The following is a 23,151-nucleotide window of genomic DNA, read 5'->3' on the forward strand; positions in this document are numbered from 1 at the left end:
TTTTTTTTTTTTTTTTTTTTTTTTTTTTGAGACAGTCTCACTCTGTCACCCAGGCTGGAGTGCAGTGGTGTGATCTCAGCTCACTGAAACCTCCACCTCCTGGGTTCAAGTGATTCTTGTACCTCAGCCTCCCAAGTAGCTGATTACAGGCACACACCACCATGCCTGGCTGATTTTTGTATTTTTAGTAGAGACAGGGTTTCACTATGTTAGCCAGGCTAGTCTCAAACTCCTGACCTCAAATGATCCACCCACTTTGGCCTCCTAAAGTGCTGGGATTACAGGTGTGAGCCACCGCGCCCGGCCCATACTTTGTTTTAAAAAGTATTCTGATCATGCTCTACTAATGGGTCATCACCTGCAGTTTGAAAAATGCCTTAAATGACCCTCGTCCAAGTGATCCTTTCCCTGATTCATCAGGCCAGATCAGGCTTCTGGGCATTCATGCCACTATTTTCCCGCAGAGCTGGGTTCACAGTTGGTTATGTTTATGTCAGTTTCCCCACTAGACAACTGCTCCACGAAAGCAGCAACATGACAACGATGCTCACAGCTATATCAGGCGCTAAGTCTCAGTGCTCAGTAAGTGTTTGTGGAATGAATAATACATGAGCAAACGAATGAAACTCACACTTCATGTGTTACTCCTCCCAGGAGGACTTACATATAGAACTTTGACAAATTAATATCTAATGGTGAAATTTCTAGCACATTTCTTCCTGGGACAGAGAACACTGAGTGGGGTAGTAGGCTACAAGGTACAAGTTCCATTCTGATGTATTTAAGAGAGGATCTGATTTTAAAAGTGACTTATTTACATCTATTTCATACAACTTTGGAGTCATCCTTTACTCCTCTCTCTCATTCCTCATCCACCAGCAAATCCTGCCAGAATTTAAATATATTCAGAATTCCAGTACTCATCACCTCTGTTTACACAGTATCACCTCTCATCATATCACTACAGGAACCTATAATTATCTTCCTGCTGGTGACTTCGCCTCCCTTCAGTCTCAACACAGTGACTTTGTCAATATGGAAGTCAGATAGAGTCACCCTTCTGTTCAGAACCCTTAAATACTTCCTATCTCAAAGACGGGGAAGACTCTCTTACATACTTCCCATCTCAAAAGGGGGAAAGCCTCTTTTACAGTGGCCTCTCTGCTTAATTTTCTCCACAGAAATTATCATCTTCTAACGTGTCATCTATTTTACTTGCTCATTGTCTTGCTCCCCTTCGTAGGATGTAAGCTCCAGGAGGGCTGAGATTTGTTTGTTTACTGCTGTGTCATCCGACACAAACCTTGGTACAGGGTAGCCATTCATTAAACTATTTGTTAAATAAATGAGTGAATCCATAGGGTAACCCAAATAAATATGCAATAATTCGGAAATGTGAATCTCTGGCGTCCATTAATCCACCTCTACAAGTATCTACGGAGGACCTATTAGACACGGACACAAGGCAGCTAAACGAGCTCTCCTAAAAGGGCGATAAAGCCTCCTGCAGGCAGTCCCTTTCATACCTCGGATCCAAAAAGAAGAATGGAGGTAAGAACTTAAGTCATTTCATTCTTTTTTTTTTTCCTTTTGTAGAGATGGGGGAGGTGGTCTCACTATGTTGCCCAGGCTGGTCTCGAACTCCTAGCCTCAAGCGATCCTCCCGCCTCGGTTTCCCAAAGAACTGGGTTTACAGGCGAGAGCCACCGTGCCCAGTCTCATTTCTTGAAGGAGATAGATAAGTAGAGGGCAGAAAAAAAGCATAGAAAAATAAAAAAGAGAAGGAAGAGGTCCTGCTGCCTTCGTGCTCCCGGCCTTTCTCTTTCATGCTCGGTTAGGATCCCAGAATCCTAACCTAGAATTTCCGTTCTGTCTATTGCTTGTGGATCGAGGGATATGCACCCGCCTGTTGGCAAATCAATCTTACAATCATTCTTCAGGCAGTGGGAACGTCCTCCACTCACGGTGCGCCTTTCCATCAACAGCGTCCGGTGACGCAGGAAGTAAACTAAGCTGTTTCTATGGCAACGCACAGCTTTGGCGGATTTAGCTGGCTACCATTTTGCCTTCCCCTGTTCCCAAGTAATACATTTTGCAGCCTACCAAGATGAAAGGACTTAGCAAAATAATTGTAAGAGCGCTCTTGAATGTGGCTTATTTCAGTGCGAAGGCGATTTCCGAGGATTGCTTTTCTGGCGTTTGGAGAAGATGCCTAAATTGAGGGCGGGGTCGAGAGATGTTTAATCCCACAAGGCCACGCGGCGGGGCCTCGTCTTTCTCTTCCCGCCATCTTGGCTCCTGTGGAGGTGAGTGAAGCGCCTGCTACTGAAATTTGGGGGCAAATAACCGGAGTAGGTTTGTTCCTATACCGCGGCGAGTCGCCGGTGTGTATCGGAGTCTCTGCCAGCCATTGATTTCTATGGGTTTCAAGAAGAGGGAGAACAGGATGGAGCAGATACTGGGCCGATGGTGCTTGGTCCCCTGACGCCCGGAGAACGGCTGCCCGGGTTATCCGAGTTAAATTCCTGGGCCTGAGCGGAGTGAAATGATGATTTTGTTCGTCTGCAGTTGTCCATGAGGCAGTGCGTCCTTTCGGCCAGGGTTTTTCCGTTTCCTCCCAGTCCAAACCTCCCTTTGCTTGTCTGACCAGTCTCTTCCCTCAGCTTTTCTCCGAGACCCAGCCGATGCATAAGTCTTAGGTGTGAGTCTCTGATGAAGTCTTCATTTCTTTTCCTGAGTGTTGCCTCCTGACAATGGCACGCATTTTCTCAGGCTCTTCTAAGAGTCATTTTTGTGGCTCTTGTCCCTTCGTTTTGTCTTCATTCTGAAGTTTGCTTAGATGCCAGCTGTTCTGTGAGGTTTGAATGTCTCGCCGGAGCCTGCGTTTCATGTGGATGTTCTGGCATAAATTGTCCCCTTACTCCTACGAGAAACTCCGATCCAAAAGGAGTTTGCCTTCGGGGCTTAAACCAGAGGGGACGAGGTGAGAAACTTGCGTGGCTTGGTTTCAAACTGAATCTTTTTGTTTGTTTTAAGGCCTGCTGGGAACGGGACTTCTAAAGGGAACTATGTCTGGAAGGTACGCGTTTTAAATATGGTTGCTCTTTGTGTGTGTTAGACGTGAATGTTTAAATGCGAGCTTAAAATTGGCAAGAAAAAACTTAGATGTTTGCTCTGAGTAACTTTTGGGTGGGGGTTATTACAAGTCAAATTGGTTTTCTGAAGCTTATGTTTCATGTTGTGTATCTTTTGTGTCTTAGGCTGTGGTCCAAGGCCATTTTTGCCGGCTATAAGCGGGGTCTCCGGAACCAAAGGGAGCACACAGCTCTTCTTAAAATTGAAGGTGTTTATGCCCGAGATGAAACAGAATTCTATTTGGGCAAGAGATGCGCTTATGTATACAAAGCAAAGAAGTAAGTTTATGACACTGGTAGGTTTTGGGTTTTTATTTTGGGATCTGCCTCATTTTCTTTTTTATATAACGGAGTCTTGCTGTGTTGCCCAGGCTGGAGTGCAGTGACTTGGTCTCCCTCACCGAAACCTCCGCCTCCCGGGTTCAAGCGATTCTCCTGCCTCAGCCTCCCGAGTAGCTGGAATTACAGGCGCCGGCCACCACGCCTGGCTACTTTTTGTATTATTAGTAGAGACAGTGTATTGCCATGTTGGCCAGGCTGGTCTCAAACTCCTGACTTCAGGTGATCACCCACCTCGGCCTCCCAAAGTGCTGAGATTGCAGGCTTGAGCCACTGTGCCTGGCCTTATTAGCCTATTGAGATAATAAAATATTTGGCTGAAGTACTTGGTATTGTTTTTTTTTTGTTTTTGTGACAAGAGTCTCGCTCTGTTGCCCAGGTTGGAGCTCAGTGGCGCGATCTCAGCTCACTGCATCCTCTGCCTCCTGGCTCAAGCGATTCTCCTGCCTCAGCCTCCTGAGTAGCTGGGCTTACAGGGGTGCACCACCATGCCCAGCTAATTTTTGCATTTTTACTAGAGAATGGGTTTCCCCATGTTGGCCAGGCTGGATTGGTATTGCTATGGCTTCTATTTTGCGTCATTAAGGAACTTAATGGGGAGTCTTGGACGTTACTTCTGAGGGTGGTGTTGGATTTAGGTACCTTTTGCACTTGAAAACAATAAAGGAGCTAATTCCTTATATTGTGATCCTTTTAAGGCTTCTAATTTTTTTTCTCGGCTCCTTTTGCCAGAATTTAAGGATTTTTTTTTTTTTGAGACGGAGTGTTGCTCTGTGGCCCAGGCTGGAGTGCAGTGGCTGGATCTCAGCTCACTGCAAGCTCCGCCTCCCAGGTTTACGCCATTCTCCTGCCTCAGCCTCCCGAGTAGCTGGGACTACAGGCGCCCGCCACCTCGCCCGCCATCTCGCCCAGCTAGTTTTTTGTATTTTTTAGTAGAGACGGGGTTTCACTGGGTTAGCCAGGATGGTCTCGATCTGCTGACCTCGTGATCCGCCCGTCTCGGCCTCCCAAAGTGCTGGGATTACAGGCTTGAGCCACCGCGCCCGGCCGAATTTAAGGATTTTTAGAACACTTGGCGCTTAATGCATTTTGTTAATGCCTTAAAAATACGGTTTTTTTTGTTTGTTTTGTTTTTTGAGACGGAGTCTCGCTGTGTCACCCAGGTGCAGTGGCACGATATCAGCTTATCGGCTCACCACAACCTCCACCTCCCAGGTTCACGCGATTCTCCTGCCTCAGCCTCCCGAGTAGCTGGGATTACAGGCGCCTGCCACCACACCCGGCTAATTTTTGTATATTTAGTAGAAACAGGGTTTCACCATTTTGGCCAGACTGTTCTTGAACTCCTGACCTTGTGATCCAGCCACTTTGGCCTCCCAAAGTGCTGGGATTACAGGCGTGAGCCATCGTGACATTGCACTTTAGCCTGGACAACAAGAGCAAATCCTATTTTCTTCACCCACTCCAAGCCAATTAAAATCTCTGGGAAAGGGTTTTAATCATTGCCCCACTTTTCTTCTACAGCCAAGAATAAATTTTAAGTCAGGTTCAGTGACTCACACCTGTAGTCCCAGCATTTGAGAGGCCCAGGTGGGAGGATTGCTTGATGCCAGTAGGTAGAGGCTGCAGTGAGCTATGATTCGGCCACTATACTGCAGCCTGGGTGACAAGACAACCCTGTGGTCTTTAAAGGAAATATATATAAAGTCGCATCCTTTGTACATTGCTGGAACCTCATTGGTTTCTCTCATTCAGTAAAAGCCCGTCATTAAGGGCTCCATAATTCTCTTATCTCAGCAGGGATTAACCCCTTGGTGTCTTCAGTCTTTCCTCCGGTCAGAACACACCTTGCCTGGCCCCAGTGCCTGCGCTAGTCATCCCCTGATCACTTCCTGGCGCTTCTCCCCCTCCTTTCCAGTCTTTGTTCCATTGTCACCTCAGTGAGACCTTCCTTGGCTATTTAAAATGGCAGGTAATTCCTCCTTTCTGTACACACAAACATCCTCACACCTGTCCTTTTGCTGTTTTTTCAGTATTGCCTCTGTTATCATCTGACGTATGTATTTCCTTACACTTGGTTATCGGTTTTGAAAGGGATTTTTATTTTATAGCTGCTATGTTTTACAGAAGGGCCTGGCATACAGTAGGTACTCGATAGGTATCTGTTGAATGAATGGTGTTCCAGGCATTTAAAGTTTCTCAGGTGATGAAGTGGGTAACCAGGGTTGAGCCACTCGTCTAGAGATCACCTTGAATTTGTATCCAACTATATTGGCCTGTATTCCTCTTCTTTCCCTTTTTAAAATCAGCAACACAGTGACTCCAGGCGGCAAACCAAATAAAACCAGAGTCATCTGGGGAAAGGTAACTCGGGCCCATGGAAACAGTGGCATGGTTCGTGCCAAATTCCGAAGCAATCTTCCTGCTAAGGCCATTGGACACAGAATCCGAGTGGTGAGTATGGTTTTTAGCAAAACAGACATCTGATGAATGAGACTGAGGTCAAGGTGTTGCACTTTGACTTCTGAGGACTTGTGTGATTGTGAAATTGACACCAGTAAATTATGCTGCAAAATTTGTGTATTGCAGAATGCTGGGGAGAAATAGTAATTGAAAGAATAGGTGTTTGGTGTTTTGTTTTTTGTTGTTGTCACCCAGGCTGGGGTGCAGTGGCATAATCACAGCTCACTGCAGCCTCGACCTCCTGGGCTCAAGCAATCCTCCCACAGCCCCCCAAGTAGCTGGGGCCATAGGCATGTGCCACCACACCCAGCTAATTTTTGGGGTTTTTGTTCTGTTGTTTTTGAGACAAGGTCTCACTTTGTCACGCAGGTTGGAGTGCAGTGGCATGATCTCAGCTTGCTCCTGACCTTTGCCTCCAAAGTTCAAGTGATTCTCGTGCCTCAGCCTCCTGAGTAGCTGGAATTACAGGCGTATGCCCAGATAATTTTTTGTATTTTTTGCAATGATAGGGTTTGTCCATGTTGCCCGGGCTGGTCTTGAACTCCTGAGCCCAAGTGATCTGCCCATCTTGGCCTCCCAGAGTGCTGGAATTACATGCTTGAGCCACCACAGCCAGCCTTGAATAAATAGTTTTCTGGTGAAGATATTTATTGGGCACTGAAGTAATTGCTAGAAAGCGACAATTCAGCAGTTACTCCTGGCATAATTGTTAATATTTTGCCATTTCCATCATGTCAGTCTTGTTAGAACAGGTGTTAGTAGCTTTGTTGTGTACATGAAGAAAACAGACCCTCATGTTCCTAGGTCTCAGGTCTTTGGTGCCAGCCTTGGAGTTTAAATTTTTCTCAATTTTCTCTTGTAATTTTTCTCAAATAGTTCCTACTTTTTCTTCAGGGTCCATTTTGGAATGTAGACTGTATATTCTTGGGACCAAGAATATATGCATACCATGTATTCTTGGGACCAAGAATATATGCATACCATGTATTCTTGGGGCCAGGGGGTACTGTTGAACCCTGCTAAGTGGTTCATTGTGGTTTATCAACAGAGGCGGCTTTTCCTCTGTCTTTAGAAGAAGCAAAATTAAATGTATCTTCAGTACATGTTTTTCTTTCTTTTTTTTTCTGAGACTGGGAGTCTCACTCTCGTCAGGCTGGAGTACAGTGGCGGGATCTTGCTTCACTGCAAGCTCCCAGGTTGAAGCGATTCTCCTGCCTCAGCCTCCCGACTAGCTGGGACTACAGGCACGCACTACCACGCCCAGCTAATTTTTGTATTTTTTAGTAGAGACAGGGTTTCACCATGTTGGCCAGGATGGTCTCGATCTCTTGACCTTGGGATCCGCCCGCCTGGGCCTCCCAGAGTGATGGGATTACAGGCTTGAGCAACAGCACCCAACCAGTACATGTTTTTTAAGAGTGCTGGTTCTTAAGGTATGTTCACATAGAGACTGAAGGCTATAAAAACTTTCCTTTCTACTGGAACATATAATTGGTTGCCTTTCAGAGATATATCCATATTACACTTCTTGATTTGTAGACTTATATGTAACATTCACCTAATGTTTTGTGTTCTTTTTTCCCCACAGATGCTGTACCCCTCAAGGATTTAAACTAACGAAAAATCAATAAATAAACGTGGATTTGTGTTCTTGTATTTTTGTTAAGTGGATTAAAGAACTTACTACCTTAAATTGATTTGCTACATGCTTAAAATGATGGAGGTTTCCCGGCATTTTTGGAGTACAAGGAGATCAGAGACGTGATGAAAATTACAGGGCGAGTTCAGAGATTTAGAAGGGAGCGGGTTTTAATTCGAGTATCTTTGACAGAGTCTTGCTCTGTTGCCCATGCTGGAGTGTAGCGGTGCTCACTGCAGCCTCACATTCAGAGGCTCAAGCAATCCTCCCTTGGCCTTCGAAGTAGCTGGGACCGCAGGTTCATGCCACCATGTCTGGCTCATTTTTAAATTTTTTGTAGAGGGGGGTCTGACTCTTGCCCATGCTGGCTTCAAACTCCTGGGCTCAAGGGGTCCTCCCTCCTTGGCCTCCTGAAGTGCTGGGATTAGAGGTGTGAGCCACCACACCCTGCCAAATGCTTTGTAATACTATGCATTTGTTCAGTACAGATTGGGAAACTTAAAATATGGAGATTATATTGATGGGCTTTGGCAGTTCATTTGGATAGACTGGGATGAGAAGCTCTTGGGAATTGTGACTAGACAAAGCATTCCAGTATATTAAAATAGAATTGAGCCATATTACTCCACTCATAAAAAGCAGTCCTATGGTAGGTATATGGAGGTTGGGAATAGTGCACAGAAAGGTGGCGGCTTTCTTTGGCTTCATGTTTTAATCTGGTATAGTGTAAGATTGCGCTTTAAGGAAGTAAGCAGCTCTCCCAAATATTTTAGATTTCTTGGGAATATGCTAAAATAAAACAGCTAAGGCATCAGTTTTGCAGTATGGTTTTTTTTTTTTTTTTTTTTTTTTTTTTTGAGATCTTGTTTTGTTGGTCGGGCTGGACTGCAGTGGCATGATTACAGCTTACTGCAACCTCCACCTCCTGGGCTTGGGCAAACCTGCCTCAGCCTCCTGAATAGCTGGGGCCACAGGCATGTGCATCCACACCCAGTTAACTTTAGTTATTTGTGGAGATGGGCCTCACTATGTTGCCCAGGTTGTAGATTTCTAATTGATGCAGTAACAGTCCTTCCCCCGCCCCCCCCCCCCCCCCCCCCCCCCAACGAGGGTTATTGATGTCTAAAGCACAGGTAGTTTTTTAAATTAACAGATCTTTAAATTGCACTGAAAAATGTCAATAAGAAACTGGGAGTTTGCCCCCTAATCCCTTTTGCAGTTTTGAAACATGTATGGGTTCTCTTGTCTATGTTGCAAAAGAATTAACATGCTGGAAGTATATTAGGGAAAGAGGGTGAAAGAAAGGACTGGGTGGGAAGAGCACATTGGCTGTTGCGTTATTTGGTCTTTCATCTCCTGGAGGCAGGACTGAGAAGGAAAATGTAGTAAGGGAAAAGAGTAGGAATACTGTCCCAGCTTTTCCGCTTCCCCTTCCTCTAGTAACCATCCTGTTACAAATCTGCTAACCTACTAAGAGGGTAATGAGATACACTGACGCAAGAGAAAACAAGAAGTCCTCTCCCAGAGGTCCCTCTGTCACATCGGCAGTCCGAAGAAAGGTTCGGTCAGTCCAATGGTGGAACGTAGGCCAAAGTTGCCATTGTTGGAGTCCCATGTTTCATGGACAGGGGCTTTTATTAATGCTCTGCCAGGCTCATTTATTAGGATTGTGGTTTTAAGGCAAACAAAGTGCATTGATGCTGTATTCACCAGAAGTAAGCCATACTTTTTCATGGTCAAAAGTTGGAAGTTGTATATTAGAATGCTGATGAAATTGAACTTGGGAATTATGCAGTCAGCGGGAGGAAGTGCTGATCTTGGACACCCACTCCAAAAGGCCAATATAAGCTAAAAGTACCTATTGTGTTCATTGTGCCGGTTAAATAGATGTGATCAGTACTCTTGGGGTATTTAGGGATAGAGGCATGTGGGTATCCTGACTACATAACATAATATAAAGTGTAGAAGAAATACGGAGGCATCTCAGAGGAAATGGCAGGAAGATTTTAGGAATACAAGTAGCTGACTGGAAAGTCCAGAAAACTCAGAAATGCCACATAAGACGTCTCTCGTACTGAGGATCTTAAGATTGTTGTTGTGTGTAGTAACAATGTCAATGAAGAACTTGATTCACAGGAAATTTTAAAATTTACTCATTTGAGACAGGGTTTCTGTTGCCCAGCCTGCAGTGGTGTGATAATAGTTCACTGCACCCTTGAACTTCTGGGCTCAGGCAATCCTCTGCCCACAACCTCCAGAGAATCTGGGACTACATGTGCATGCCACCCACGTCCAGTTAATTAAATTTTTTTTTCGGGGTCCCAGGCTGGTCTCTTAATTCCTGGCCTCAAGTGATCCCCCTGCCTTGTTCTCCTAAAGTACTGGGATTACAGATGTAAGCCACCATGTCCAGCTCAGATTAATATTTTACATCCCAGTGGCAGCCCAGTATAAACAAGGGAAAATCAGGTGGGCTTTTCAGTCTCAAATGGCTAACATTCTAACATGTTTCTGGCTATGGGGGCTGGATGGGTAATGGTGCATTTACAAAGTTGGGGAACCAGGGGATGGTTTTGTGGGAGGAGCAAAAGTTGAATTTGAGGAAGCGGTAAGATGTTAATCGACATATCCATGAAGACCGATGGGTATTTCAGGTCTGGGTTAGGCATTTGGAGAAGTGAATGGTATTCTGAGTAGAATAGATGAGAGGAATGGAGGTGCTTACACAGTAAGTGGTAGGCATCTGAGCAAAGCGGGGAAAACAAAAGGTTGAGACTAGGGTAACTCGAGTAACTTACATGTGCAATGGCAAATGAGACTCGAGCAAATACATGCTCTTCCTTACCGAGATGATGCAGCATTTGTAAATGATAAATTTATGATTTTTTCTGCTCCCATACCGAAATTAAGTCAAAAGTACTTAAGTCACCGTTGCCAAAGTCCCGTGGTTTACAGGAAAGGGCTTGCGTGGCTGGTATTTTGTTCACTATGCCATTGAAACAGCTTTGGCTCATGGCTGTAATCCCAAACACTTCGGCAGGCGGAGGCGGGCGGATCACCTGAGGTCATGAAGTTGAGACCAGCCTGGCCAACGTGGTGAAACTACGTCTCTACTAAAAACACAAAAAGTCGGGAGTGGTGGCAGGCGCCTGTAATCCCGGCTACTCGGGAGGCGGAGGCAGGAGAATCGCTTGAACCCGGGAGGCAGACGTTGCAGTGAGCCGAGATTGCGCCACTGCACTCCAGCCTGGGCGACGAGTGAAACTCAGTCTCAAAAATAAAAAAAAAGAAACCGCCTTTCCTCAGCGTAACACTATTGTAACAGCCGGGAGCTTAGGATGACTGGTTCCACTCTTTATTCACAACAGCAGTTTATTTGTGGTACTGTAGTGGAAAGGGCACGTTTCCTAAGTTACAAATGTGGTTTGGAATCCCACCTTCCACTAGTTGTGGGATGATACACACATTATTTAGTGACTATTCACTTGTAAAATGGTTACTTAAGACACCACCCCATCCTCATATCTGAGTCCGGAATCTCCACCCAGTCTGTAACTTGAAGTTTTCCTTCTTTCCTACCCCTTCATTTCCCAGTATAGTAGTTTACCTATTCAATTCCCGTTGCATGACTTCCAGCTCAGTGTCTGAGTTCGTAGTTTTACTTCTTAGTGTCATGAGCCACTGGAATTTGTCCCAATTTCCCATTTTGTGTAGTTCCTCACGGCTCCCAGGATCTCCCTTTTCTCAGGTGCAGTGGCAATTCTTGGTTGGAAACTAAAAGATGGAGTTGAGTAAAATAGTAAAGTGTGTATCATTGATTTTTACAGGAAATGGCCTTAGTCAAGTAAAGCGCCTAAAATTGGTGACTCAGGATAAGTAAACGAAAGTATTCCACTCACCTTTTCCTACAGAGGACTACACTGAAAGATTTTGCAGAGGGTTGAATGTCCGTCCAAACACCTGGCACCTAGTAGGTGCATATCACTTTGGTAAATGAAAGAACTGGAAAACTGCCTCAGACACCCACACACGGCCAACGCCCGCGCGCCCTTCCTCCCCCCACAGCCCCACTCACGTGGGCCTCCAAACGGCATTTATTGGCCGGCTTCGCGCAACGAGGCGCGATGGACGTGATCGCCGCCCTCATCTTCTGCCGCGAACTTCCAGCGGGTGACGCTGTCCAATCGGAAAGCACCTTTCCGCCGGCGGGGGCCTCCGTCTGCCCCGAGCGGCGAGGGGCGGGGCCGGCGCGGGCGCAGAGGCGTCACGCGCTCCATGGTAACGACGCTCGGCCGGAAGATGGCGGCCGAGTGGGGAGGAGGAGCGGGTTACTCAGGCTCAGGCCCGGGCCGGAGCCGGTGGCGCTGGAGCGGGTCTATGTGGGTCCGAAGCGTTTTACTCCTGTTGGGCGGGCTCCGGGCCAGCGCCACATCTACTCCCGTCTCCTTGGGCAGTTCCCCTCCCTGCCGGCACCACGTCCCCTCTGACACTGAGGTAGGGCGACAGGGGCGGGAGCGGGCCCTGTCAGGGTAAAGTCGTCCAGAAGGAGCAGGCGTAGGAGGTAGTGACTGGGAGAAGGTGTCCTGGATGAGAAAGCGAAATCGGGGCAGAGCCTGAACTCTTACAGGCCTGGGACCCGCTCTCAGCTCCCTACACCCTGCAAGTTGGCTGTTAGGCGCTCAGAACAGTATCACTTCTGTGCGGAGGGTTGTGCTTAGCAGTAGCCCTGGAGGAGTGCTTTTCAAACTTGAGCGTGCATCACAGTCACCCGACGCACACGGTCCAACACGGATTGCCGCCCCCAGTCCCCCACTTAGTGACTCAGTGGGTCTGGGATGAGTCCCCAGATTGACAGTTTACGTTCCTAGCTGGTTGGTGATGTATGCTTGTCCGGGGACCACTTTAGGAACCGCTGACCTGAAGTTTCGGGAAGTTACTGAACGGAGAGCCAGACAGAGGCGTTGGGGGGATGTTGGGGGCTCACTGGAGACAAACTTCAGGTTTCTTTTCACGTTGTGTCGTCACTCTGTTTGCTTTACCCGATTCCTCTGCTCTGGAAGTGCCTGCCGGCCTCCCGTCCCATTTTTCTCCCTGCTTAAATACTTTGTCTCATTTCAAGTTCCCCAACCTCAAGGCAGCCTGCCGAAACTCCCACAGCGGAATATTCTTTTCATTAAAAAGTACATCGTGTCTGTGCTCCCTCCTGGCATTTAACCAAGTACTGCTATGTGGTAATGGCTTATTTTTTTTTTTTTTGGCGTATCTTGCCTTTGCAGTTAAATTGTAAGGTTCCGTGGGATGAGGTTTGTGTTTCATGCTTTGATTCCTTCACAGTATTTAGGTCAGAGGTGGGTCCACGATAATCCATATTCCTTGAGAAAAGGAGGGAGAGTACCTGGGGGCAGGGCTGCATGCTGATACACACACGTTCAGTTCAGTCCAGAAATCTAAAGACACTCATTTTTATGGTAATTTCCCAAAATGTTACATGCATACTCTTCATAACCAAGTGAGCCAAAATATTAACTTCGGAGTTTATAGCTGTTTTGCAGCTTTTATCATGACACTGCATTTTGGCTCAATTCTTTAAAAAAGTTTCCCACAGAACCCTGCACTTCTCTCTTTTAATTTGGATTAAAATAAGAGAAAGAGTCCTGGTCCCTAATACGTTTCCCTGGTTCCTCATAGAGTATGTAAGTACCCTGTCGTCCTCACCATTCTCCTTGCTTTAACGTGGACACAAGAGTATAGGCAGGAACTACAGTGTTCACTGTGGTTATGCTAATGACTACACCTCTGTTCAATGCTTCTGGGAATTACAGTAACTTTTTTGTTTTTGGTGGTGGTGGAGAGCTCCAAAACAGTTTACGTTTTAACTTGTTCACAACTAAAACTTGGAAGTTTTGTTTTTACCTTTTATTATGCCGGTACAAACAACATCAGAATAATGTAATGAACCCCCATGGACCCATCACCTAGCTTTAACACCTAGCTTGAAGATTCTGCCATTCTTGTTTCATATACTTTCAGCCATTCCCCAACCCCCTACTTGAGTTACTGTTCTTTTGAAAAGTTTTTTGGTAAAATTTACATATATTGAAATGCCTCAAATGTATCCATGCACATTCACATAAAGCATACAACCCATCACAACGTAGAACATTCCCACATCTCCAGAACGTTCCCTCCTGTCCTGTGCCAGTCACCTGTCCACCTCAGGCAACTAGTTTTCTAATTTTTTTTTAAATACTAGATTAGTTTGGCCAATTCTAGAGCTTCGTGTATATGAATGGGATTATATGGTATGTACTCCTCTGTATTTGGCATTTGCTCAGCATTATGTCTGTGAGATTTGTGTTGTATGTGATAGTAATTTATTCCTTTGAATTGCTGAGTACTCCACTGAATACCTATATCACAATTTGTTTTTCCGTTATCTTGTGCAAAGATGGGTATTTTGGTTGCTTCCAGATTTTAGCTATTATAAATAAAGCTGCTGTCAATATTCTTGTACGTAATTTTTGTGGATATATGTTTTCATTGTTCTTGGATAAATACCTAGGGGTGAAATTACTGAGTGAAAGGGTAGGTGAATGTTTAGAAAAAATACTAACCCTTTCTCCAAAATACTGTACCATTTTACACCCCCATCAACAAAATATTAGTTATGGTTGCTGCATATCCTCACCAACAGATGTCCTTTCTAAGATATCTTTAAATACCCCAGGTCATAAAAATATTCTCATGTGTTCTAGAAGCCTTCACTTTTAGGATTATGATTCATCTCAAATTAATTTTTATATATGATGTGAGATAGGGGATCAAGATCCTTTTTTTTTTTTTGCCCCATATGGGTATTCAGTTGCCATATGTACCTCAGTAATAAATATTTAAATCAGACAGTATTGTAAGCCTTCCTGCCTTGTTCTTCCTTTTCAAAATGATTTTGACTATTTTAAGGCTTTTATATTTCCATATAAATTTATGTATTTATTAGCAGGGGGAGGCTCAAAGATCAATATAAATTTTAGAGTCAGCTTCTCAGTTTCTTCAAAAAATCCTGATGGATTTATGATTCAGACTGCATTTACTCTATAGATCATTTGGAGATAACTGACATCGAACGGTATCAAGTCTTTCAATCCATGAACATAATATATGTTTCTCCATTTATTGAGGTGATGCATGATTTCTCTCAGCAATGTATAGATCTTGCATTTTTTTCTTCCATTTTCTTTTCTCTTTTTTTGTTTTTGTTTTTGTTTTGAGACAGAGTCTTGCTCTGTCACTCAGGCTGGAGTGCAGTGGCAGAATCATAGTTCATAGCAGGCTTGAACTCCTGGGCTCAAATGATCCTTCTGCCTTAATCTCCCAAGTAGCTGGGACTACAGGTATGTGCCACCACACCTGGCTAATTTTTTATTTTTTGTAGAGACAGAGTCCAGGCAGGTCTCGAACTCCTGGCCTCAGGCGATCCTCCTGCCTCGACCTCCCAAAGTGCCAGGCTTACAGGCATGAGCCGCCGTGCCCAACCAGATCTTGCATGTTTTTTGTTAAATGTTTTCCTGAGTCTTTTATTTTTTGATGCCGTTGTTAGTGGAATTATGGTTAAAGTTTTCCAATTGTTTGCTGCTAGTATGTAAAAATACACTGCTAGTATGTAAAAATAATTTTTGTATATTAACTTTGTCTTCTGAGACCTAGCTAAACTTGTTTGTTCTAGTAGGGTTTCCTCCCTTACAATTTTTTAGGTTAGCAATGTATTAACTATAAATAGGAACAATTTTTGTTGTTGTAGTTTTGTATCATTTATGTATTTTTTCCCCCTTATTGCTCTGGTGAGGACATCCAGTTCCAGGCTGAGCAAAAGTGAGATAGCGCACCTCCCTGCTGTTTGCTCCTGATCTTAGGACCAGTCCTTGACCATTAAGTATGATGTTAACTTGACATTTTTTTATAGGTCCCTTTATCAGACTGAGAAAGCTCCCTTTGGTTTCTGGTTTCCTGAGGGTTTTTATCCTGAATGGGGACAAATTTTGTCACATGCTTTTTGTTTTTTTCTGGTAATTATTGAGATAATCATATAGCTTCTCCCTTTATGAACTGTTCTGTGGTAGATTACATTGCTTTTTCCAGTAGGAAATCAACATTGCAGTTTTGGGATAAACTTGGTCATGTTGGCTTTGGCAATTTTCTTTAATGTTTGTTTCTATTTCATTGTTTTCTGTTCTTTGTTATTAACTCTTTCTACTTATTGTGGATTTAGTTTGCTCATATTATTAGGTGGAAACTTAGATCACTGTTTTTTAACCTTTTTTTCCTTCTAATGTCAACGTTCAAAGATATAAATTTCTAAGTACAACTTTATCCGCTCTTCACAAATTTTGACACTTGGCATTTTAATTATCATTTAGGTTAAAATTTTTTGTTTTTTGTTTTTTTTGTTTTTTTTGAGACAAAGTCTTGCTCTGTTGCCCAGACTGGAGAACAGTGGTGCAATCTCAGCTCACTGCAACCTCTGCCTCCCGGGTTCAAGCGATTCTCCTGCCTCGGCCTCCCAAGTAGCTGGGATTACAGGCGCCTGCCACCACGCCTGGCTAATTTTTGTACTTTTAGTGGAGATGGGGTTTCACCATGTTGGCCAGGATAGTCTCGATCTCTTGACCTCATAATCCGCCTGCTTCAGCCTCCCAAAGGGATTACAGGCGTGAGCCACCACACCTGGCCTAAAAAAGTTTTTTAAGAGACAAGGTCTCGGTTGGCTGCAGTGGCTCACGCCTGTAATCCCAGCAGTTTGGGAGACCAAGGCAGGTGGATCACCTGAGGTCAGGAGTTTGAGACAAGCCTGGCCAACATGGCGAGACCTGTTTCTACTAAAAATACAAAAATTAGCCAGGCATGGTGGCGGGCACTTTTAATCCTAGCTACTCTGGAGACTGAGGCAGGAGAATTGCTTGAATTCAGGAGGTGGAGGTTGTAGTGAGCCAAAATTGTGCCACTGCACTCCAGCCTGGGCAACAAGAGCGAAACTCTATCTCAAAAAAAAAAGAGACAACGTGTCCCTCTGTCACCCAGGCTGGAGTGCAGTGATATGATCATAGCTCACTGCTACCTCGAACTCCTGTATTCAGACAGTCTCCCTGCCTCAACCTTATGAGTAGCTAGAACTTCAGGCACATGCCACCACACCTGGCTAATTTTTTATTTTTAGTTTTGTAGAGACAGAGTCTTGCTACGTTGCCCAGGTTGGTCTTGAACTCCCAGTTTGAAGCAATCCTCCTGCTTCAGTCTCCCAAAGTGTGGGGATTACAAGCGTGAGCCACTGCACCTGGCCGAGATTATTTTATTTATGGTTTAGAATATGATCTATCCTGTTTAATTTTTCACATGTACTTATAAAGAATATATATTCTATAGTTATTTTTATTTTATTTTATTGTTTTAGAGATGGGATCTCAGTATGTTGCCTGGGCTGGTCTGGAGCTCCTGGACTCAAGCAGTCCTCCTGCCTTGGCCTCCCAAAGTTCTGGGATTACAGACATGAGCCACTGTACCTGGCCTATTCTGTACTTACTGAATATAGGTTTCTATACATGTTAATAAGTTGAGGTGATTGATGCTTTAGATTTTCTCTATTAAAAATTACTGGCCAGGTACAGTCACTCATGCCTATAATTCCAGCACTTTTGGAGGCCAGGGTGGCAAATCACTTGAGCTCAGGAGTTCAAGACCAGCCTGGGCAGCTTAGTGAAACCCTGTGTCTACAAAAAATACAGAAATTAGCTGGGTGTGGTGTTGTGCACCTGTAGTCCCACCTACTTGTGGGGGCTGAGGTGGGGGGATCACTTGAGCCCAGGAGGTGAAGGCTGCAGTGAGCCAGGTTTGTACCACTGTGCTCCAGCCTAATAGACTATATTAATTCAAGAGAAAATAGGTGTATTTAGCTTGCTTGTGGTTCCAGCTTACATGTGTATCTTTTCATTTTCTTACATTTACCTGTGTGTATGCATGTGTGCTTGTGCATTTTAGGCATTACAATATATATTTTTTGTTTATTGCATGTTTTTATTTTTGAGACAGAGTCTCTCTCCATTGCCCAGGCTAGAGTGCAGTGGCACAATCTCGGCTCACTGCAACCTCCGCCTCCTGGGTTTAAGGAATTCTCCTGCCTCAGCCTCCGGACTAGCTGGGATAACAGGCATCCGCCACCATGCCTGGCTAATTTTTGTATTTTTAGTAGAGACAGGTTTCGCCATATTGGCCAGGCTGGACTCAAACTCCTGACCTCAAGTGATCCACCCACCTCGGCCTCCCAAAGTGCTGGGAATACAGGTGTGAGCCACCGCGCCCAGCCTATTACATCTTTAATGTTAATATTATCACACATGTCTGGGGCATGATGTTGAATAAGAGTGGGAAGAGTAGACATCCTTGTCTTGTTTCTGATCTTACAGGGAAAACATTACCTTCCACTATTAAAAATATTAATTGTGGAGTTTTTGGGTAGGTATGCTTTATAAAATTAAGAAAATTCCCTTCTATACCTAGTTTGCTGAGAGTTTTTTAAAAAAATCGTGGATGGATGTTGAATTTTGTTAACTATCTTTCCTGCACCAGTTGATACAATCATGTGGCTTTTCTTCTTTTCTCTGTTTATATTACGAGTTACATTGATTGATTTTTTTGAATGTCAAATCAGCCTTGCATTCTTGAGATGAACCTCACTTGGTGATGATTTATTACCCTTTTTATATTTTGCTGGGTTTGAATTGCTAATATTTTGTTGATGATTTTACATCTATATATTTTTATTTTTTTAGAGACAGGATGTTACTCTGTCATCCAGGCTGGAGTATAGTGGCACAATCATAGCTCACTATACAGTCTTAAATGACTTCGCTTAAGCAATCCTCCTGCCTCAGCCTCCCAGTTAGCTAGGATTACAGGTGAGAGCCACAACACCTGGTTCATTTATTTTTATGTTTAGTGGATATGGGGTCTTGCTGTGTTTCCCAGTCTGGTCTGGAACCACTGGGCTCAAGGAGTCTTCCTACCTTGGCCTCCCAAAGCTCTGGGATTGTAAGTGTGAGCCATTGCACATTTACATCTATATTAATAAGGGATATTGATCTGTAGTTTTTTTTTTATTTTATTTTTTCTATTTTATATTTGTGTTTTTTACCAACTACTTGCAAGGATATTGGTCTGTAGTTTTCTTTTTCTCTGTAATAATAACTTCAGGTTTATCAGGGGAATCCGCCCCCAATATTTCAACGTAGGTTCTTTCTGTTTTCCCTAAGTGTCAGCTGGCTGAGAAATAGAAAGAATACAAAGAAAGGAATTTTACAGCTGGGCCTCCGGGGGTGACATCATATATTGGTAGGACCGTGATGCCCACCTGAGCCACAAAACCAGCAGGTTTTTATTAAGGACTTTAAAAGGGGAGGGGGTGTACAAACAGGGAGTAGGTCACAAAAATCACATGCTTCAAAGGGCAAAAAGGAGAACAAAGATCACATGCTTCTGAGGCCAGTAAAGATCACAAGGCAAAGGGCAAAGCAAAGATCACAAGGCAAGGGCAAAATTAGAATTACTGATGAGGGTCTGTGATCGGCTGTGCACGTATTGTCTTGATAAACATCTTAACAGAAAACAAGGTTCAAGAGCAGAGAACCAGTCTGACCTCAAATTCACCAGAGTGGGATTTTTTCCCCACCCTAATAACCCTGAGCGTACTGCAGGAGACCAGGGCGTATTTCAGTCCTTATCTCAACCGCATAAGACAGACACTCCCAGAGCAGCTGCTTATAGACCTCCCCCCAGGAATGCATTCCTTTCCCAGGGTCTTAAATATTCCTTGCTAGGAAAATAATTCAGTGATATCTTCCCTACTGACACATGCATTTATAGGCTGTCTGCAAGAAGAAAAATATGACTGTATTCTGCCCGACCCTGCAGGCAGTCAGACCTTATGGTTGTCTTCCCTTGTTCCCTAAAATAGCTGTTATTCTGTTCTTTTTCAAGGTGCACTGATTTCATATTGTTCAAAAACACATGTTTTACAATCAATTTATACAGTTAGATACAATTATCACAGTGGTCCTGAGGTGACATATATCCTCAGCTTATGAAGATAACAGGATTAAGAGATTAAAGTAAGACAGGCATAAGAAGTTATAAGAGTAGGCTGGGGTGATGGCTCACGCCTGTAATCCTAGCAGTTTGGGAGGCTGAGGCAGGCAGATCACAAGGTCAGGAGACCGAAACCATCCTGGCTAACACGGTGAAACCCCGTCTCTACTAAAAATACAAAAAAAAAAAAAAAAAAAAAAAATAGCTGGGTGTGGTGGCGGGTGCCTATAGTCCCAGCTACTCGGGAGGCTGAGGCAGGAGAATGGTGTAAACCCAGGAGGTGGAGCTTGCAGTGAGCTGAGATCATGCCATTGCACTCCAACCTGTGCGACAGAGTGAGACTCCGTCTCAGAAAAAAGAAACTATAAGAGTATTATTTGGGAACTGATAAATGTCCATGAAATTTTCATAATTTATGTTCAGAGATTGCAGTAAAGACAGGTGTAAGAAATTATAAAAGTATTAATTTTGGGAACTGGCATGTGTCCATATTAAAATGAAATACTCACAATTTATGTTCCTCTGCTGTGGCTCCAGCTGGTGCCTCCATTTGGGGTCCCTGACTTCCCGCAACACAGGTTTGGTATCAGGATAATGCTGGTCTCATAGCATGACTTGGGACATGTCTCATTTTCTTCTATTTTCAGGAAGAGTTTCTGTAGAATCAATGTTGCTTCTTCCTTAAGTGTTTAGTAGAATTCACTAATTAAGCCATCTCAGTCTGGAATTTTCTTTTTTGAAAGTCATAAACTATGAACTCATATACTTTGGTATTGGACTATTCAGGTTATTTATTTCTTCTTGACAGTGTTTTATTAAGTTATGTCTCTCAAAGAATTTCACTTTAAGTTGTCAAATTTATGGACATGAAGTTTTTCATAACATTCCTTTATGATCATCTCTAAATGGCTGGAAAGTCTGTAGTGATATCTTCTGTGTAATTTCTGACATTGATAGTTTATATTCTCTCTGTCTTTTTTTTTTTTTTTTTTTGAGATAGGATCTCACTGTGTTGCCTAGGTTGAAGTGCAGTGGCATGATCACTGCTCACTACAGCCTTGAACTCCTGAGATCAAGCAATCCTCTCATCTTAGCCTCCCAAAATACTGGGATTATAGGAATGAGCCACCATGCCAGCCTTAGTGCTTTCTTTGAGTTTAATTTTTTTTTCTTATTATCTTAAGGTGGAACCTTAGATCATGAATTTGAGATCTTTTTTCTAAAATAAACATTTAAAGCTATCAGTTTCCTCTAAATACATACTACTTTAGCTGTATCCCACAAATATTAACTTGTTGTAATTTTATTTTCATTTAGTCATAACTATTTTCTAATTTCCCTTGTAATTTTCTCTCCCAACTAAGGGTTATTTAGAAGTTTGTTGTTTGATTTTTCAGAAATATTTGGGGATTTCCCAGATTTTGTTCTGAAATTGCATTATAGTTGAATTTTGTTATTGATAGAGAACATCCTTTTTACCAGTTCTTTTACGTCTTAAAGTTTGTTTTATGGCCCAAAATATGATCTAACTAGATGAATGTCCCACACGCACTTGAGCAGAATGTATAATACAAAATATTGAGTATTTGCTCCAGTGATTACAATGTATGTAGTGTACTTACGATATCTACTTAAATAGTCATGTTAAATATAGGAAACTTCCCATAGCATAATTTTATTCATTTTGCTATTGTTGTAATATAATATTGTAAATATAATATATTAATATATTACTTCTTTATATATTATAAACCTCACAATTAGGCCAGCACGGTGGCTCATGCCTGTAATCCCAGTACTTTGGGAGGCCGAGGCTGGTGGATCACCTGAGGTCAGGAATTCAAGAGCAGCCTGGCCAACATGGTGAAACCCTGTCTCTACTAAAATTACAAAAGTACAAAAATTAGCTGGGCATGGTAGCAGGTGCCTGTAATCCCAGCTACTCAGGAGGCTGAGGCAGGAGAATCGCTTGAACCCAGGAGGTGGAGGTTGCAGTGAGCCGAGATTGCGCCACTGCACTCCAGCCTGGATGACAGAGAGAGACTGTCTCAAAAAAAAAACCAAAATAAATAAATTTTAAAAATAAAAAATAAACTTCACAATTAAAAATTTTACAATTTTTGCTTTAAATATTTATTTGTCTCCAAAGAAATTAAAAGAAGAAAAGAAGTGTGTATAATTGTATTGAGGGTTCCCAAGACCACTCCAGGTTTGGTGATTGCTAGGTGGCCTCACTAGACTCAGCTTGTAGTCATACTCACAACTGAGATTTATTACGCTGAAAGCATATAAAGTAAAATCAGCAAAGGGAAAAGGATCATGGGACAATGACTAGAGGAAATTAGGCAGAAACTTCCAAGAGTCCTCTCCTAGTAGACTGACTCAGGACCTGCTTAATTCCTTCAGCAGTGAGTTGTGACAGCGTGCACAAAGTGTGGTCTACCAGAGAAGATTACCTGATTCTTAGAGTTCAGGGTTTTTATCGGAGGCTGGTCATGTAGACAAAATTTCAGCGACTGAAATTTCAGACTCTAGAAGCAAGTAAATGTTCAGCATAAACCATATTGTTTCTGCAAATAGTTTAGACACAAAGAGCCATCCTTATAACCTAGTGAAGTTTTAGATCAGTGTAGGGAAGTGTTTACACTTCCAGATGCCAGCAAAAGGTCAACCTTGCAAGCAGGCATTCCTACAGAGAGCAATCTCTGACCTGCTATGTTGACTCTTCTGCACAATAGTCTTTTATATCTATTCACATATTTACCATTTCCAGTAGTTTTTATTCCTTCCTACAGAAGCAAGTTACCCTTTAGTGTCATTGCCATTCCCACGAAGAACTTCCGTTAACATTTCCTGTAGTGTAGGTCTGCTGGTGATAAATTTTCTCAGATTTATCTGAAATGTCTTTGTTTCCTCTTCATTTTTGAAGGGTAGTTTCATTGGATATAGACTTCTGTGTTGAATTTCTTTTTTTTAGCCCTTTACTGTTTATTTCATTGTCTTCTGTTCTTTATTGTTCTTGATAGAAAGTTGGTGCCATTCGTACTTCTCTTTCCTTCCTATATATAATGTTGTATTAATCTGTTCTCACACTGCTATAAAGATACTACCTGAGACTGGGTAGTTTATAAAGGAAAGAGGTTTACAATTCCACATGGGAGGCCTCAGGAAACTTACAATCATGGCGGAAGGTGAAGGAGAAGCAAGGACCTTCTTTACATGGTGGCAGGAGAGAGAAGTGCAAGCAGGGGAAATGCCAGAGGCTTATAAAACCATCAGATCTTGTGAGAACTCACTCACTATCGTGAGAACAGCATGGGAAACACCCCCACGATCCAGTCACCTCCTTCCCTTGACACATGGGTTTACAATTCAAGATGAAATTTGGTTGGGGATGCAGAGCCAAACCATATCAAATGTGTTGTTTTTCTCTCATGGCTTTCA

The 23,151-nt window shown here is 43.3% G+C and overlaps 3 protein-coding genes and 1 pseudogene across 9 annotated transcripts in view; 3 read left to right on the forward strand and 1 right to left on the reverse strand.

The window, feature by feature from the left end:
* Window positions 1-11,302, reverse strand: part of IQCG (IQ motif containing G) — a 68,121-nt gene extending 56,819 nt beyond the window's left edge. The window contains exons 1-2 of one of the 2 annotated variants that reach the window (XM_025377731.1): window positions 1,928-2,010; window positions 1,446-1,526 (exon numbers count right to left, since the gene is read on the reverse strand). The gene's annotated coding sequence lies outside the window, so the exon portion shown is untranslated. Of the gene's footprint in view, window positions 1-1,445; window positions 1,527-1,927; window positions 2,011-11,182 lie in introns of those variants that run through there. The other variant, XM_025377730.1, reaches the window with a different exon arrangement.
* LOC112619642 (60S ribosomal protein L35a) lies at window positions 2,074-8,389 on the forward strand. 4 transcript variants are annotated; one of them, XM_025377733.1, is made up of 5 exons: window positions 2,074-2,306; window positions 3,037-3,079; window positions 3,261-3,413; window positions 5,783-5,927; window positions 7,525-7,629. In XM_025377733.1, the coding sequence occupies exons 1-5, from the start codon at window positions 2,237-2,239 to the stop codon at window positions 7,546-7,548; spliced, it is 435 nt and encodes a 144-aa protein (XP_025233518.1). In that variant the 5' UTR covers window positions 2,074-2,236; the 3' UTR covers window positions 7,549-7,629. The 4 variants fall into 4 exon arrangements, with proteins under 4 accessions (XP_025233518.1, XP_025233521.1, XP_025233519.1 ...); XM_025377736.1 differs by having other exon boundaries at window positions 2,276-2,384; XM_025377734.1 differs by having other exon boundaries at window positions 2,278-2,306; window positions 5,783-5,931; window positions 7,525-8,389.
* Window positions 2,278-23,151, forward strand: part of LOC112619643 — a 107,692-nt pseudogene continuing 86,818 nt past the window's right edge. Inside the window, exon 1 of the transcript XR_003118266.1 lies at window positions 2,278-2,384. The product of XR_003118266.1 is annotated as a 60S ribosomal protein L35a pseudogene (transcript). The remainder of the gene's footprint in view (window positions 2,385-23,151) is intronic.
* LMLN (leishmanolysin like peptidase) overlaps window positions 11,835-23,151 on the forward strand; it is a 71,142-nt gene continuing 59,825 nt past the window's right edge. The window contains exon 1 of one of the 2 annotated variants that reach the window (XM_025377729.1): window positions 11,835-12,069. In XM_025377729.1, the coding sequence (XP_025233514.1) occupies window positions 11,851-12,069 (219 nt within the window). In that variant the 5' untranslated portion in view covers window positions 11,835-11,850. The remainder of the gene's footprint in view (window positions 12,070-23,151) is intronic. The other variant, XM_025377728.1, reaches the window with a different exon arrangement.

The sequence above is a fragment of the Theropithecus gelada genome, chromosome 2 (genome assembly GCF_003255815.1).
Source record: "Theropithecus gelada isolate Dixy chromosome 2, Tgel_1.0, whole genome shotgun sequence".
In the NCBI taxonomy this organism is placed as follows: Eukaryota; Metazoa; Chordata; class Mammalia; order Primates; family Cercopithecidae; genus Theropithecus; species Theropithecus gelada.

Coding starts and splice junctions, on each gene's coding strand:
- LOC112619642 (XM_025377733.1), top strand. CDS start 2,237: ATGTTTAATCCCACAAGGCCACGCGGCGGGGCCTCGTCTTTCTCTTCC. Junction 3,080..3,260: donor AAGGGAACTATGTCTGGAAG/GTACGCGTTTTA, acceptor TTTGTGTCTTAG/GCTGTGGTCCAAGGCCATTT. Junction 5,928..7,524: donor TTGGACACAGAATCCGAGTG/GTGAGTATGGTT, acceptor TTTTCCCCACAG/ATGCTGTACCCCTCAAGGAT.